Genomic DNA, 16,365 nt, shown 5'->3' on the forward strand with positions numbered 1-16,365 from the left:
ATAAGAAATAGAATACCATTTGATGTTTGAAATTATGGGGGTAATCTCGATGACGGAAATAGATGACTGGCAAAAGGGAAGGGAATGCCTGATTAAATATATTCATGAAGATGTCAAAGGCTTATAAAGCCAATATCTGGGAAAGAGAAAGCTGTAGGACTACCAGATCTTCTCTGGTGAAGTGTGTTTTTCGAAATCATCACCACCATGGACAACAAAGGTTCATCACAGAAAGGTATGTGCAGCAACTCACGGAGCTGCTAGCTTTATCAACACTCCTGTGGCGGTATTAATTTGAAATTGTAGCTAATATTCTCTCATTCAGAGGTTTCAGCATTACAGAGTTTAGAAGAGCTATCTAATCACTGCTCTAGAAATCAACTGTTTAAGGGACTAGGAAAGTGGTTCCCAAATGGGGGAGTGTCTTCCAGAGACATTTGGTTAATGTCTGGAGATGGTTTTGGCTGTCTTAATTTGGGGCAGGGGCGCTACTGGTCTCTAGTGGGTAGAGGTCAGAGATGTTGCTAAATATACTACAATACACAGGACAGCCCCCAGAACAAGGAATTATCCAGCTCAAAATGTCAATCAGCCAAAGGTGAGAAACCCTGGACTGGAATAAGACCAAAAGTGTCTCTGAGTCCAAGTCATCACAACTCCAGAAGGTAGAAACAAACATTTTCTAGTTCCCAGGCCTCTTTTGTGGTTTGGCCAAGATGAGTCAGCCTGATGAAACTTTTAACTCTGAAGCCATAATATAGACAATGATAGCAGAGTTGTCTCCTACAATACTTTGTCGACTGGGTTTAAGCCAAATGACATTATAAAAGAAAAAACAGGCTAGTAATAACTAATTACCTTTACTTTCTTGGTTGACATTTGCAAGAAAAAGAAATTGCAAGACAAGGAAATTAGTAACAAAATTTATTTCATGAAACAACAGAAACATTTATCTCTTTTATCTCATCTTAGACTATGAAAATCCTTCAGATGATAAAGGTACAGACAAATGTAGAAAGAATTAAAGAATATCTATCCAGTCATGAATTTCCTAGAACCAATACTATTCCAATGCCTCTACCTGCAAAGCACTTTTTATTTATACTTGTAGATAAAACATCTAATCAGCTATGTTACATGACTGTAATGTACCTGAAACAAAGTCTTTGGAAACATGTTTTTGAAAAATTAAAAGTCTGTTACATGAATCATCTCACAACATTAATATTTTTTATTTTGCAGCTAAAAGGTTGTTTAGCTACATTCTATGCTAAATATTCTTTTATATATTTTCAGGTATTTGGGGTTAGGTATTTTTTCACCATAAATCTTTAGCACTTGCCTAGCTTTATCTTGGACATTTCCAGTTACATTTATTGAAGATTCCATAGCAAATGAGTTTTCTGATAAACACATTTTTATATTTTATATTCTTTATAGTCTTTTGGAGTAGTTTGAAGTTAAAAGTGATTTTAATATATTGTTTCTTTCCTTTTGGAAGTGTAAATTATTGATATGTTAGTGGTTCTTATTTGTCCATCTTCTGAGATAGTAAATTGGTGAGTAAATCATCTCTGATAATTGTCAAATATTTTTAAAGAGAGTGTTTTATAGACAGAGCAGAACAAATTGATAAAATCAACTTTCTAGGTTCACTATTGTCATGCAATCAAAGTATTTTTCTCTACTAGTAATGGCGATGACCTCTGCTAGCTCTGAGTCATCATAGCTACTGATGTGGTCCCCGTTACACACAGACCGAGAGGCCACACACGTGTGTGATGTGACATGAGGAAGTGAAAAGATGACACTGGCACCCAGCCGCCTCCATCTGCTAATAATGGGACTTGGGGAAAATTACTCACCCTCTCTAAGTCTTCTTGTTTCATTAATAGAATTTGAAGATAAAGTCAAGGCTACCTCACAGGGTTATTGTGAAACACAAATTTAAAAAAATTTTTAAAGCTTTGGGCAAAGTATCAAGGAAATGCATGGGGTTATTAAGGTGAGTTAGCAGACCCAGGCTACAGTATCCTTTTTATCTTAGTGCTCAATATTAGCAATCAGTCGGTCATGTGTTTATTATTATCAGGCACGACAGTAAACCAGAGAGATCAACTGTGCTATTCTTGACATTTCAGTGTCTAGAATGCAAGCATTCGTCAACATAGAGTTAAAAAAATTACAAACTCCTAGAGAGCCTGGCTGCTGAGAATCTGCAGAAAGTTCCAAGACATTAAACTATCTTAAGAGAATGACCTAAACACTCCGGCTCAGAATTAATTTCAGCTCCAAATGTTTGCAAAGCACAGAAGCGCTTCTGGGAGCAATACAAAAATGCAGGGAGTAACCTACTTCTCAAACTACCTATCTGTGCAAATATGATTATACATCCAAATTTACACAGTGGAAGGTGCTGATTCTTTCCCACCCCAGCTATTTCAGTACCAAAGCATGCAGAGGGCAACGGGGAGAGATAAGGCTTCCCTTGACAGGATGGCTTTTGATAACCTCAGTTGAATAGATCATCTCAGAGTGGCTCATTTTTTTATTTAAGCAGGGTCACTCCTGCTCCTGCTGTTGCTGGTGTCAAATCTGCTCTTGTGCAAGAGTGTGGCCTCCCTTCCCATCTGTCCCAGCGGGGCTGTCAACTGCCAGGTGTCCCTTCGAGACCTGTTTGACCGCGCAGTCATCCTGTCCCACTACATCCATAACCTCTCCTCGGAAATGTTCAACGAATTTGTAAGTACTGCACTTCATGCCTCTTTCCAGAAAGAGCCTTCACGTAAGTGACTGGGCTAAACCACACTGCAAACAAGAAAGCTGCACCAGCCAAATTTCAAATGATACGCTTTCTGGGTCAAAGAAGGCATCAGCTCGTAAGATGTAGGAGAAAGGGTCAGTTTCAGGAAATCTCGAAGATTCTTAAAGAGTGTAATAATTGTTTTCAATTTCCTTTACTTCATTTTATTGTTTTAATTTCCAAAATAACTTTTAAAGCACCTATATTAGTCAGCTTGGAGTGCCATAACAGAATACCACAGACTAGGTGGATTAAATAGCAGAAGTTTATTTCCTCACAGTTCTGGGGGCTGGAAGTCCCAGATCAGGGTGCCAGCACGGTCAGGTTCTTGTAAGGGCTCTCTCTTCCCAATCTGGCTCCTCCATGTGTCCTCACATGGTAAGCGGGGGAGAAAGAGACAGAGATACAGAGAAAACAAGAAAACTCTCTTATAAAGACACTAATCACACTGGATCAGGGTTCTAGCCTATGAGCTCATTGAACCTTAATTACCTTCATAAAGGTCCTTCTCCAAATACAGTACATTGAGGGTTGGGGCTTCAACACAGGAATCTGGGGGAGACACAAACCTTCAGTCCATAACAGCACCTGACCTAAAGGACTTTTAGGTGGGGCTGAGGAAAAGGAAGCATGTTGATTTTTTTGTCCTTAAGTGTCTCTCTGGGCATTCTTCACCTAGCACACAGTAGATACCCGATAAGTAACTGCACTGCAGTGAATTGGGTGGATTGAACATGGTAAAGGAAGCTGAATCCATGTCAGGAAAACAAATAATGATAGTTTCTTAAATGCTACAAATTATTGTTCTAAGATTTGCAGTGAATAGGTTTAGAACCAACTAGAAGGGTTGGTTTAGAACTGGAAACAATTATTCTCTTTCTGATGAAGGTACTTTGAAAGTTGTATGTTAACTCTTTTAGGACAATCAAGGAGCACATAGTAGAGCAAACAGCTGATAAAAAATGGTATTCAATGTTTGTATTAAATTCATGTAGTTCTTTTTACTCACCAGTTTCTCTTTCATTCTCCATTTTTAACTGGCCACCTTTTTTCCAAATTTTACAAATAATCCCTTTAAATGTTCACAAGTTTTACTAAAGATTAGTTTTTCTCTATCAATGTGTTAGCTAGTTTTTTCTATTCTTATTCTCAGTCCGTTGCTTAGTATTCCTTAGAATTTTATGCCACGTTTCTCTGACTTACCATTTTGTCACCATCAGCAAAATTGTAGTCTGCATCTATGATGAACACTAAGCTATAGGCATGTGGATTCAGAGATTAGTCAAAGAAAAGTTATCATTTTATAACTCCTATTAAGGAAGTATATTGGTTCCGACCCACAGTGAACAAAAGATTAAATGGCTGAATACAGGTACATATGCACTATATTTGGTTCAAATACTTTTAAAAAAGATGATACTTAATAAAACATTTAATATTTCATATTTGAGGTATTTTTAGTGTTTGCTCTCCAGATAATAACTTGTGGGAAGGGTGAAATTAAACAAGGGAATAGCAAAGGGAAGAGCTTGGAATTTAGAAAAGTCAGATGAAAAATAAATTTTTATAGAGATAATGGAAAGAAAAAGTAGGACAAAGAATGACTTTTACGTGGCTTTCATTAAAAAAATGATACATCTATCAAATGTGTTACTATTCTGGTAATGGGTTCATTTATTCAATGCCCAAACAACACTAACTCAGTAAATCTGCTTGATCACTTCCAGGATAAACGGTACGCCCAGGGCAGAGGGTTCATTACCAAGGCTATCAACAGCTGCCACACCTCCTCCCTCTCCACCCCTGAAGACAAAGAACAAGCCCAACAGGTCCATGTGAGTCTTTTACCCAGGTTTTTCACCTAAACAAATGAGATAGTCCACGGGTGTTACCAGGCTGCAGATTATTAGAAGTAATGGTAATGGCACATGCAAAGGAAGGTGGAGGAAGAGCAAGCTATCGAAGAGAAATTACATTCTGCACTTGATGAAGTATGAGTAAAATCAAGTGCTGACTAAAGACTGATAGCAGCAAAATAAATGACCTATAAATTGTCCATGCAGACAACATTACTTCAACCAATGCATTAGACCTACGATTGCATATACTTTACTGCATGAAAGCATGAACTGAATGGGACTTCCATGTGTAAAATGTTAAATTTGCAAAATTCATGGGTACTTAAAAAACGCAAACCCCGTTGATGTAGCCCCCATTACTAGGGACTCTTACATGGGCAGCATTTACCATGACGGACCACTGTACCATTCGAGCCATTGCTTCTGACTTTCAAGGCTCTCCTGATTCTGCTTCTACTTCTCTGACACCTATTTCATTCTTCACTGACTCCTCTGTCACCTCTCATTCTTAATTACAGGTCTCTCCCCAAATCAGGTCCTATAAAATGGTTTGCTTCTCATGACCGCAACTATTGCCTCTGTTCTGATGACAACGAAGTCTGTATATCAAGGCATGTTCATTTATCCCAGCTCCATTTTTTTATCATCATAATCTCTCCCTTCTGATTCCCTGCCCAAACCACTGTCCTCACATGATTTTAAATACTTTCACATATATACCCTCTTAAATACAATCTGTTCTCTCTCTACAACTTGGTTAATGATACCAGCATTCTTTCAGTCTAGTAAGCTCATTAATAACGATGATGATAAAATGAAGGAAGAAGGTGAAGAAGGAGGAGAAGGAATTTTTTATAAATTTAAAATTTATTGAGAGCGACTACATTGCCATACATTTTACAAAGCACTTTATGTGCGCTATTATATTCAGTCGTCACAAAAAATCCTATAACACAGGTACTGCTATTACACTTCCTGAGATAAGGAAACCGAGGCTCAGAGAAGTTATGGAATTTGCACCTGTCACACAGCTAGGAAGCAGTGAGTCTGGGTTTCATCCAACTCAGAGCTCTCCCTTTTAACCATTGAGCTACAATGGCCCAGTGCATATGTGCCACTCACCACACAGCCTGTATTTCTTTATAACTCCTTCTCTCACATTCTAGTCATGCTTCCATTGCAATGTCTATTTGATTCTTCTCCACTCTTCATTTCCTTTACCAGTAGATTAGTTCATGGACATCAAGAAAGTAAGCATTTTAAATCAGAGATGCTCAGCCCCTTGGAGTTTCATGCCTGATCCTGGTAGTAGTAAACTAGGGGGCAACACCCTCCATTGTGAATCCCATTGATGCTGTTACTAAAGACAGTACTGCGCCATTTTCTGCACCTACACATGTCAACAAAATAGACTGCTCTGATAGCAGCATGGGGGTTGGTGTTGGGATAGATTAAGGAAAGCATGTTTTTAAATGCCATGTCTTCTTCACTGTCTCTTTGTTCCAATATCATAAAATAAAATTACCAATCAAAAAATGAATATATTAATACATGATTTGATTCATTAATACAAATGAATCTTTGGGTGAAAATGATGTGGGCATGGGTGGAATCTGTCTTTCCTGGGTAGATACTCCAGGCACATACTGAGTTCCAACAAAATACTTAGGTTTCTTTCCCTGGACAAGCGAAGTATTCAAATATAAAGAACTCACTAAGTAGATGGTCGAATTTCCGAGGTAAAAACAAAATTCTTTACATTATAAATTAGAACTCATTAGAAGAATTAGTTATTTGCATAAGGCAGACCCAGAGATAAACCCATGCACCTATGGTCAACTAATCTATGACAAAGGAGGCAAGGATATATAATGGAGAAAAGACAGTCTCTTCCATAAATGGTGCTGGGAAAACTGGACAGCTACATGTAAAAGAATGAAATGAGAACACTCCCTAACACCATACACAAAAATAAACTCAAAATGGATTAGAGACCTAAATGTAAGACCGGACACCATAAACCTCTTAGAGGAAAACATAGGAAGAACACTCTTTGACATAAATCACAGCAAGATCTTTTTTGATCCACCTCCTAGAGTAATGGAAATAAAAACAAAAATAAACAAATGGGACCTAATGAAACTTAAAAGCTTTTGCAAAGCAAAGGAAACTACAAACAAGATGAAAAGATAACCCTCAGAATGGGAGAAAATATTTGCAAATGAATCAACAAAGGATTAATCTCCAAAACGTATGAACAGCTCATGCAGCTCAATATTAAAAAAAACAAACAACCCAATCAAAAAATGGGCAGAAGACCTAAATAGACATTTCTCCAAAGAAGACATACAGATGGCCAAGAAGCACATGAAAAGCTGCTCAACATCACTAATTATTAGAGAAATGCAAATCAAAAGTACAATGAGGTATCACCTCACACGGGTCAGAATGGCCGTCATCAGAAAATTTACAAACAACAAATGCTGGAGAGAGTGTGGAGAAAAGGGAACCCTCTTGCACTGTTGGTGGGAATGTAAACTGATACAGCCACTGTGGAGAACAGTATGGAGGTTCCTTAAAAAAGTAAAAATAGAATTACCATATGACCCAGCAATCCCACTACTGGGCATATACCCAGAGAAAACCATAATTCAAAAAGACACATGCACCCCAATGTTCACTGCAGCACTGTTTACAACAGCCAGGTCATGGAAGCAACCTAAGTGCCCATCGAAAAGACGAATGGATAAAGAAGATGTGGTACATATATACAATGGAACATTACTCAGCCATAGAAAGGAATGAAATTGGGTCATTTGTAGAGACGTGGATGGATCTAGAGACTGTCCTACCGAGTGAAGTAAGAAAGAGAAAAACAAATATCGTATATTAAGGCATATATGTGGAACTTAGAAAAAATGGTACAGATGAACCGGTTTGCAGGGTAGAAATAGAGACACAGAAGTAGAGAACAAACATATGGACACCAAGAGGGGAAAGTGGTGGGGGGGGGGTGGGATGAATTGGGGGATTGGGACTGACATATACATAGTAATATGTATAAAATAGATAACTAATTAGAACCTGTTGTATAAAAAAATAAAATTCAAAAATTCAAATAAGTAAAAATAAAAGCATTGAAAAAAAATAAGCCAGATATTTTTAAATTTTAGCAAAATGTAAACAAATAGCTTACATTTTATACTTTTACAACTTGTACCACCTTCAGAAAATTTTGTATACACACAGGAATAACAAAGAGTTTTTTAGGTCAGCCTCTGCACAAAAATCACATGTGACTAAACCCACTGTATTATGCTTATTTTAATGAAATTGCTTCCTATGGTCGCTTAGCATGAAGTCCTTCTGAGCATGATCCTTGGCGTGCTGCGCTCCTGGAATGACCCTCTGTACCACCTGGTCACTGAGGTGCGGGGTATGCAAGAAGCCCCAGAGGCTATCCTATCAAGAGCCATAGAGATTGAGGAACAGAACAAACGACTTTTAGAAGGCATGGAGAAGATAGTTGGCCAGGTGAGCAGCCTCTTGAAGGCTTCCTTGGTTTTCTCATGAATGAAAGAAGTGACCTCTGTGATGAGGAATGAGTTTTGAAATATCTCACTTCGCAAGAACAAGATGCAGGCCTCCTATATTCTAGACTGCTATTAAATAAAGCAAGAGCCTAGTCATTCATCATAGTGATAGATTCTATTGTAAGGGAAGCAGAATTCTACTACGATTTTTGACAGGCGCAGCCTTCCCTGCATTGCACACAATTGCACCAAAAGCTTGCCTTTTCCTGGGCACAGGTGGTTGAAATATTTTCAAGGGTAAGAGAACTACAGAATAGAATTTGCAAAATAAATGTTTTCTTCAAAGTATCCCAGGACATCTGCTACTGAAATTCTGCTTGTATTCTTTCTCTGTCCTCCTCAAACCAAAGGATGAGAGTGGGAAGGAAGAAAAGAGAAAGTCAAAACCAGATTGGATGGTGTTTCTCCCCACTCCTCCCTGCTCTGCTGGAGATATCTGTCAGGGAAGGAAGGAGATTGAAAAGAGGAGGCCACAGCATGAATGCTGTCCCACAAGCACTAGATTTCAGTGGGTCACAAAAGATGGAGATGCTCCTTTTCTGGAATGTTTTTTTATTTTGTAATTTACACAAAGTTTTCCCATCCGAAATTTTCTTTGGGAGGGGGCTCCAAAATAAAAACGCTAATCATTGCATTTAATCTCCCCAAATAATTTATCATATTTAGATTGATATATGCATTTAGATGGGATAAATAAATGGGATAAATAAATCTCCATTTAGATGGGATAATTTCAACATGAGGGAGGGAACATCTACGCAGCTTCCTGAAGTTCTCAGAAATAATATATAATCTAAATAAAAATATATGATTATAGACCTAATAATAGGAGCAATTTTATATTTCTCTTATTGTGTACAAAGTACATGTTAATCCTGTGACATTTTTGTCATTTTCATGGGAGAAGAATATATCCATCACAAATACAAAGCACATTTTAACCCTGGGACATATGAAATAAACACCTAGATTTTCAGGTTATTGTCCTCATTCCTGTGGGCCTATTTTCTGAGGTCACTAATTTGTTCTATAATACTTCATTTTGTTCTTTTTTACCGCTTACTTATTTATTCTTATTCATATCATTGCCCTTTGCACAGTAAATTTTGTCTTAGGGCTCAAGCACCAAAATAAAAAGCAAGGCAACACACACAAATTCCAATAAGGAATCCCAGGTTTAAAAAATGGTCTTACTCTGCAGCAGAAAGTTCGTGTAGCAGGGTCTACAGTTATCCCACGTTTATACCTAGAAGCTCTCCAAACTAGATGACATCCCTAGTTGCCAAGCTGGTTACTTGGTCTCTTGGTTCTCCGGGGGTTCCCAGCCCACAGAGGGTAACAAGCATGAAGATGCAAGGTGCTCAGTTGCTCACAGTCCCCACCCTACCACCCACCTCTCACCACTGGGGGGTTGCTGTCAGCACCCCCTTTTTATAGGTAGTTTTCCCAGTACCTCCCACTTAAGAGACGTCAAGAGAAAGCAGATATTTCTCATGGACGTCAGGGGGTTATCTGTCCTGGGTGGAACGTGAATGCCTCCTGACTATTTCAGGAGATCTTGTCAGTCACAGCCATCGCTAGATTATCTGCCCCTTAAACCATCTAATACAATCTGCATCGTTTCTAAGGTCTTTAAACACACGCTCTATGAAGAAGAGAACCAGTTCAAAGCAGGGGAAACATAAATGTAATGATGGTGACCTTCAGAAGAAATAAGGTAAAAAGTACATTTCAGAGAACAGATTCAGGACATGAAACAGTTCAAGTGATACCACTGTGTCCCTCGATCACATTCATATGAATATTCAAACAGCAGCTTTGTTTCTCCATCGTTTTACTCCTGCACAAATATCCTTAATCTGTGATCACATACATGTAAGAAAACTCACACTTGAGTTCTGCTTCTAGTTTGTAAATTACTAACAGATTTCTGATACGCTGGCTCCAAAACCTATGTCTACAGAGTTTTATATTCATGTGTCCTCCCCAAAACTTAACTTGATAATTAGAAGGAACGAAGATAAGCAAATACTAATAAAACTCATAATAAGTCATTATCTTTGGGTGCTTAGGTTCATCCTGGAGTCAAGGAGAATGAGGTCTACTCGGTGTGGTCGGGACTTCCATCCCTGCAGATGGCCGATGAAGATACGCGCCTTTTTGCTTTTTATAACCTGCTCCACTGCCTACGCAGGGATTCACATAAGATTGACAGTTATCTCAAGCTCCTGAAGTGCCGAATCATCTACGACAGCAACTGCTAAGCCCACAGCCATTCCATTCATTTCTGAGATGGTTCTTAATGATCCATCCCATAGCAGTCTTCTTTTAGTTTTATAGCTTTTTAATGCATGCTTGGGTGTAATGGGTCTCATCTTAAAAAATAAAAACAGACTCCACAGAGATGTCAAAATCTAAGAAGGCAATTTGTCGAAGTTTCTTATCTTCATTTTAACAGAAAATCAAAAGAAAATCCATCCCTACCGTTGAGAGAAGTTCCTATTAAAATCTGTCACAAATAGCAGAATCTGGCATTACAAAGAAGACCATTAACAGCTTACTTTAGCATCACAGCAAATTATTCTGGGTCAGGTCATTAGAATCCAAGAATTAGATAATTATTTACCGTGCCGGTCATGCTACCGAGAAGACTGAATTCTCGGGATTCTTTATGAAAGCCAGCCACGTACTGTCAGCCAATTTTCACAGTGTTACAACAGACAATTAAGTGCTATGGAACTGTGATGTACCCAAATAGCGTGAGGTTTACCGAACTGTCTAAAAATTATTAGGATACCGTCTTAGTCCTTCTGGGCTGCTATTACAAAATATCACAGATTTGTAAACAACAGAAATCGATTTCCACAGCGTGGTCAGGCGGGGTCGCACACTTCTTCCTGGATCCTCACATGGGGGGAGGGACTAGGGAGCTCTCATATATAAAAGCACTAATCTCATTCATGAGGCTCCATCCTTATAACTTAATCACCTCCCAAAGGCTCCACCCATGAACACCATCACCTTTGGGGGTTAGGATTTCAACATATGAAATTTCTGGGGGACACAAAGGTTGAGGCCATAGCAGATACAAACGTGAACTGGCTTCATCCTCCTCCACTGGCTGTCTTCAGCCGTGCTCAACTGCATCCCCATCTCCTTGGCATCATCTTGCACACATGCCATACGTTCTGGTCACACTGGGTTTAACAAGTTCAGTCCGGTCAAGTTTCAACTCCACCTCATGTTCAGCCTACTTACTGTTTCCCCCTACCATACTGAGGCCCAGGGAACCTACCAGGGAAAGCAGATATGACCGTTTCTGCAAGGATTCTTCTCCCTTACTCTCTGGATCTTCATTCCTCCGGCCATGTTGGAAGGGGGTAGAGGACAACGAGATGGAAAACCTCTGACATCACTGACTTACGTGGTGCTATTGTAGCTGTCCCATGGCCAAGAGGGACCGATCTGGAATTCCCCTGAATGACAAGTGTCTCTCTTGTGCGGCACCCCAGTGATTTTCCAGGACATCTGCAAGTTGGGGATACCCCACTGCATAGCTGTTGTGTTTTTTTGACCAAGGGAAATATTCTGGCACCCCACAGCTCAGCCACCTGCAGTATTCTCCACAGTCTGTCTGTTTCCCTCACTCTGCAAGCACCCTACTGGAGAAAATTAATTGGCTTAAGGTCAGCTACCTACTAGCTGACCTATAGGAAAGCCATGCATCACAGACACTCCAAACAACTGAATGGCAGTAACACCGGTGTGCATCTGACCCCATCCTGGGGTCTCTGGACAACTCTCCACCTGGTGAACACAGAGTAGATTAGAAAGTTGGATTCATAGACAGACATTAATCTGAGTGAGATACCATCCTTTCCTCCTTTCAGAACGATGAGTAACTATCTTCGTCAATAATTAGGTAGTTGGCCTTACAAACATTCCCTACTAGGTGCCTGAATTGCAAAACCCTCCTCATAGACTTAGTTTCCAGTGAGACTGGAAAGACATGACTGGATTAGGGTAGCTCAGCTTGTTCAACTGCCTCAAAACATCCTGGGATGAGGGCCAATCTCATTGCCAGCTCTCCTGGCGGTGGTGTCGCCAGGCTGGTTTTGCAGCATCTTTATGGCTTTAGCAGGAGTTCTTAGACAACAGTCAATGGGAAATATTTCATCCAACATCCTGATAGAGACGAAATAAAAAAGGTAGAAGGGAAGGAGAATGAAGAGGAATGAAAGAAGGAGAAGATGGAAGGAAGGAAATACAGAAGAGAGTAAGTGAGTAAAAGACAGGTCGTGCAGGGTGAGATGCTATTGGAATACTGTATTTGGTGAAGACCCAAATATATATGCTTTAATTTTTATACCCTAAGAGCAAATATCACCTCATATTCTCCTTTTACTTCTATTTCCTCTACCAAATGAGTTGCCATAGTTCTAGAGATGAACAAAACTGGGCACCTCTTCAGATCAGAACTCAAGGCAGTTTTCTTCTGTCATGCAAAGAAACTTTTCATACACGTATAGGGACACAGTCCAGCAAAACCAACCTCTTCCCTCATAGCCAGGGTTATTTTTGTCTGAGTCCTGCTCCTGCCTCTAGCTGTGATGACCCAAACCTTTCAGAACACAACAGAATACTCTACCCCAAACCAATCTATCAATCTCTCCCTTTGTTCCTGCATGCATGCAAAATGTCAGCTTTCTCGTATTTCCACTTTCTTCTTTCAAAAGGCAGAAGACTATGGGAAAAACACGTATGCACTTTCTTCCTAAGTCATTTATTGCTGCAAACATCTAATTCTATTGTGTTACCCACTTAACTTTCTTTCTTTCAATGTCTAGATATTTCCAACAGAGAGGATGGTATTTATCAGAGGGGAAATTTCGCAATAAGGGCGACAATGCAATTGTATGAAACATACATTCACCACTAGCCCACACACATCTTCATGTATTCTTCTCTTATAAAGTTTATTCCAAGCACAAATTTAACGCTGTAGATAAACAACGGAGGAGGTGATATTGAAAGGCCTCTCCCTGCTTGACCGTGACATATAAACTGAATACTGTAGATTTCAGACAATACTGAGCAGAGCCCTAGGTGTCCTGTAGAGTCAGCAAGGGGTAGCTGAAAAGAGGATATTGGGGAAGAATATAACAGTCACTCCCCTGACAACCAGAGTGAGTCTATTTTTTTCCTCTTTTACAGATTTGCATGTAAGATTACATTTGAAGAAACGACCCTGCTACAGCAAGAACAGTAGCAGAGGTTACCGAACGGAAACAAACAAATGAAAAACCCTTGAAGTTCACTGACCTCACAGATTAGTAAATCACGTGTCATGGATACAACAAAGACTTAAACTGAGCTTTAAAAAAAAAATCTCTATTTTCCAGAAGTTGGCTCTCAAGCTGTGGAGAAAGAGAGGGTGACATAAACATGCAAATTACTATATTATATGGTAAAGAAAAGTAAGTATAAGAGGCGATGCCAAACAAAGTGCTACAGTGAATTGAAGTACAGCTAGGAGACATCTGGTTGTGAGAACAGGAAGCTTTTTGGAGTGACACAGTTGTGATGGCTTTATGATGGAGTTTTGAAAGGTTGATGGGATGTTTATACAGAAAAACAGGAAGACAGCATATCTGTCAATTCATTTAGAATCGTAAGTGTCTCCTATATCCTGGGCAAAAGGAACTGAGATATTAATACATACAGCATTATAAGGTATCAGTGGATAATCAAGTTTGACCAAAACACAAGAAATGCTCATTTTTTTAACAGACATGTAATGTCTCTCATTATTATGCTCCCACTATGTGCTATACACGTTATTCTACATATATTACTGTTATGGGGAAAATCTTGTAAGGATTGTTTATGCATTGTGGAAGATCATTTACGCCAATTTGGAGAGCTTGTATTTATTCAGCAAGGCAACAGGAAACCAGGAAACTTCAGTGCAAGAGGGAAGTATGTCCAGAATTGGAAAATAGAAACATTAACCTGGTCTGAGGGGTAGTGGGAGTATGGGGCTGATGGAGAAAAAGCAGCAGTCCAGAAACAGCTTGGAATATTATGACACTAGAAGAAAATCAAAGAAAAATCAAATTGCCAAGCGAAAAGAAGCAGAGGATGTGAGAGAGATAGGAAAAGAAATAGGCTTGACTACACAGAGGGAATGAGGCAGGCCTAAGAGTCAAAAAGGCATCCAAGAACATGGGACTGGATGAGTAAATAAATGATTGGGAAGTCAGAGAGAAGACAGGAGATAAATTAAGGTTCTGTCCAAAAGCATCTGAACTTTATTTTCCTGTATTTCATCAACTCTGTACAAGAATTCATCAAAAATGTTAACTTACTATAGCATATCACAGAAATAAGTACACTCAAGAGCCCCTGCTAGACTCTATCAAATACCAGAACCAAAGCATCACTGCCCAGTGGTAACAGGTAGTAAGTCACTAGTCACTTTCAACACTTAAATAAGACATGCATTGTAAAGCATAGTGGATGAATGGAAATAAAATGAAAACAATCCACTCCTTCACAGAGCCAGCCCGACCCAAAACCTAAACAAAACATAAGTAATGTTCTCTTCCAACATGTGTCCACTTTCTCCAAGAGTTTCTCATTCCTTTCTCCTGAATCCACCCTTGTTTACTGTCCTTTCCTTGTCTTCCTCTCAGCAGATGGTCAGCTAATCACTAATCACATAAATAATTAAAAAGTGCTCACTCCTAATATTCATATTGAAGGAGTCTTGAAACTGAAAAGCTTTCTAATCCTCTGAAAATAAAACTCTAATATTGGAATGACTCCTCCCCAGCCTCTTTCCAAAATGCCCAGTAGGCAGCCAGATGTGACTCTAGCTACTTAGAAATCTTCTGCTGTAATTATAACCTATTTGGATAGTAAAGACAGGAAAGACAAATGAGGCAATGAAAGGCATTTAGAAAGAAATGCATGGACAAGTGGAAAAGATACCACTTTTTAAAGATACCACTTTTTAAAAGATACCACTTTTTAAAAGATATGTTTTAAACACAGATCCATGCTTGCACACCATACCAGTGTGATGGGAGCCAGGTGGGCCTAATCGGGGGTGGAGTTTGCAAGAAAGCTCTATATCAATTAGCACTGAGAAGTCTTATTCAGCTCAACTGTTTAAATATGATTCTTTGATTCTAAGACTCAGAGCCACTCGTCCCACTTAACTGCACTAAGTCAAAAAAGGAATATACTTATTGCATATTTGAAAGTTGCTAAGAGATCTGAAAAGTTCTCATCACAAGAAAAAAAATTTGTAACTATATATAGTGACAGACAGTAACTATATATAGACTTATTGTGGTATCACTTTGCAATATATACATACGCCAAATCATTACACTGTACCCCTGAAACTAATATAATGTTATATGTCAATGTTATATATGCATAATGATTATATAATCATTATGCTGTATACCTAAAACTTATATGTGTGTGTGTATACACACCAATATATATGTAAAGTTTTTTAAAGAAATATACTTTATATATTGAGTAAAGAAAGCAAATCGACTAATATTTTTTGGGTTTTTCTCAAAAGTACATTCTAGCTAGCATATTGGGTCTAAAACCTTATCTCCAAATGTTGTTTATGTTTATGCTGATAAAGAAAACAGAAATGTGTCCTAACCCTGTAACATTAACTGCAGATGAGTTTAGTTACAATAGTTAATAAAAACCACTAAATCCTAAAACCTATAGGCCAGCCGAGTACTCTGCTATTGATCACTGAACAAATATTTACTTAATTCCCACTTGACTCAGGCACTATTGTTGGTGCTTGGTTTACATCAATAAACAAAGCAGGCAGACGCTTGTCCTCACAGAACTTACATTCTAGCTGGGGGGGGGAAGACCGACAACACACAATAAACATGAATACAAATACATTATATAGTAGGTTAACAGGTGATCTGTACTATGGAAAGAGAAATAGTAAAGCAGAGGAAGGGTTTTAGGGAGTAAAGGTGAAGAAAGGGAAGTGATTTAAAAAGACAACTTAGAACGCATTGCGGGCAGCAGCAGCATTTCCTCTGTTAAATCATGCAAA

At 38.9% G+C, this 16,365-nt stretch overlaps 1 protein-coding gene across 2 annotated transcripts; it reads left to right on the top strand.

Annotated features, from left to right (window-relative positions):
* Window positions 1-207: 207 nt before the first annotated feature.
* Window positions 208-10,519, top strand: PRL (prolactin; the record flags this gene model as incomplete). 2 transcript variants are annotated; one of them, XM_082847407.1, is made up of 5 exons in its annotated part: window positions 208-235; window positions 2,558-2,742; window positions 4,531-4,638; window positions 8,017-8,196; window positions 10,328-10,519. In XM_082847407.1, 5 exons carry the CDS (start codon window positions 208-210, stop codon window positions 10,517-10,519), a joined length of 693 nt encoding a protein of 230 aa, XP_082703533.1. The 2 variants fall into 2 exon arrangements, with proteins under 2 accessions (XP_082703533.1, XP_082703534.1); XM_082847408.1 differs by having other exon boundaries at window positions 2,561-2,742.
* Between the last annotated feature and the right edge of the window lie 5,846 nt (window positions 10,520-16,365).

Source organism: Leucopleurus acutus (genome assembly GCF_964270905.1).
Source record: "Leucopleurus acutus genome assembly, chromosome: 10".
NCBI classification, from domain to species: Eukaryota; Metazoa; Chordata; class Mammalia; order Artiodactyla; family Delphinidae; genus Leucopleurus; species Leucopleurus acutus.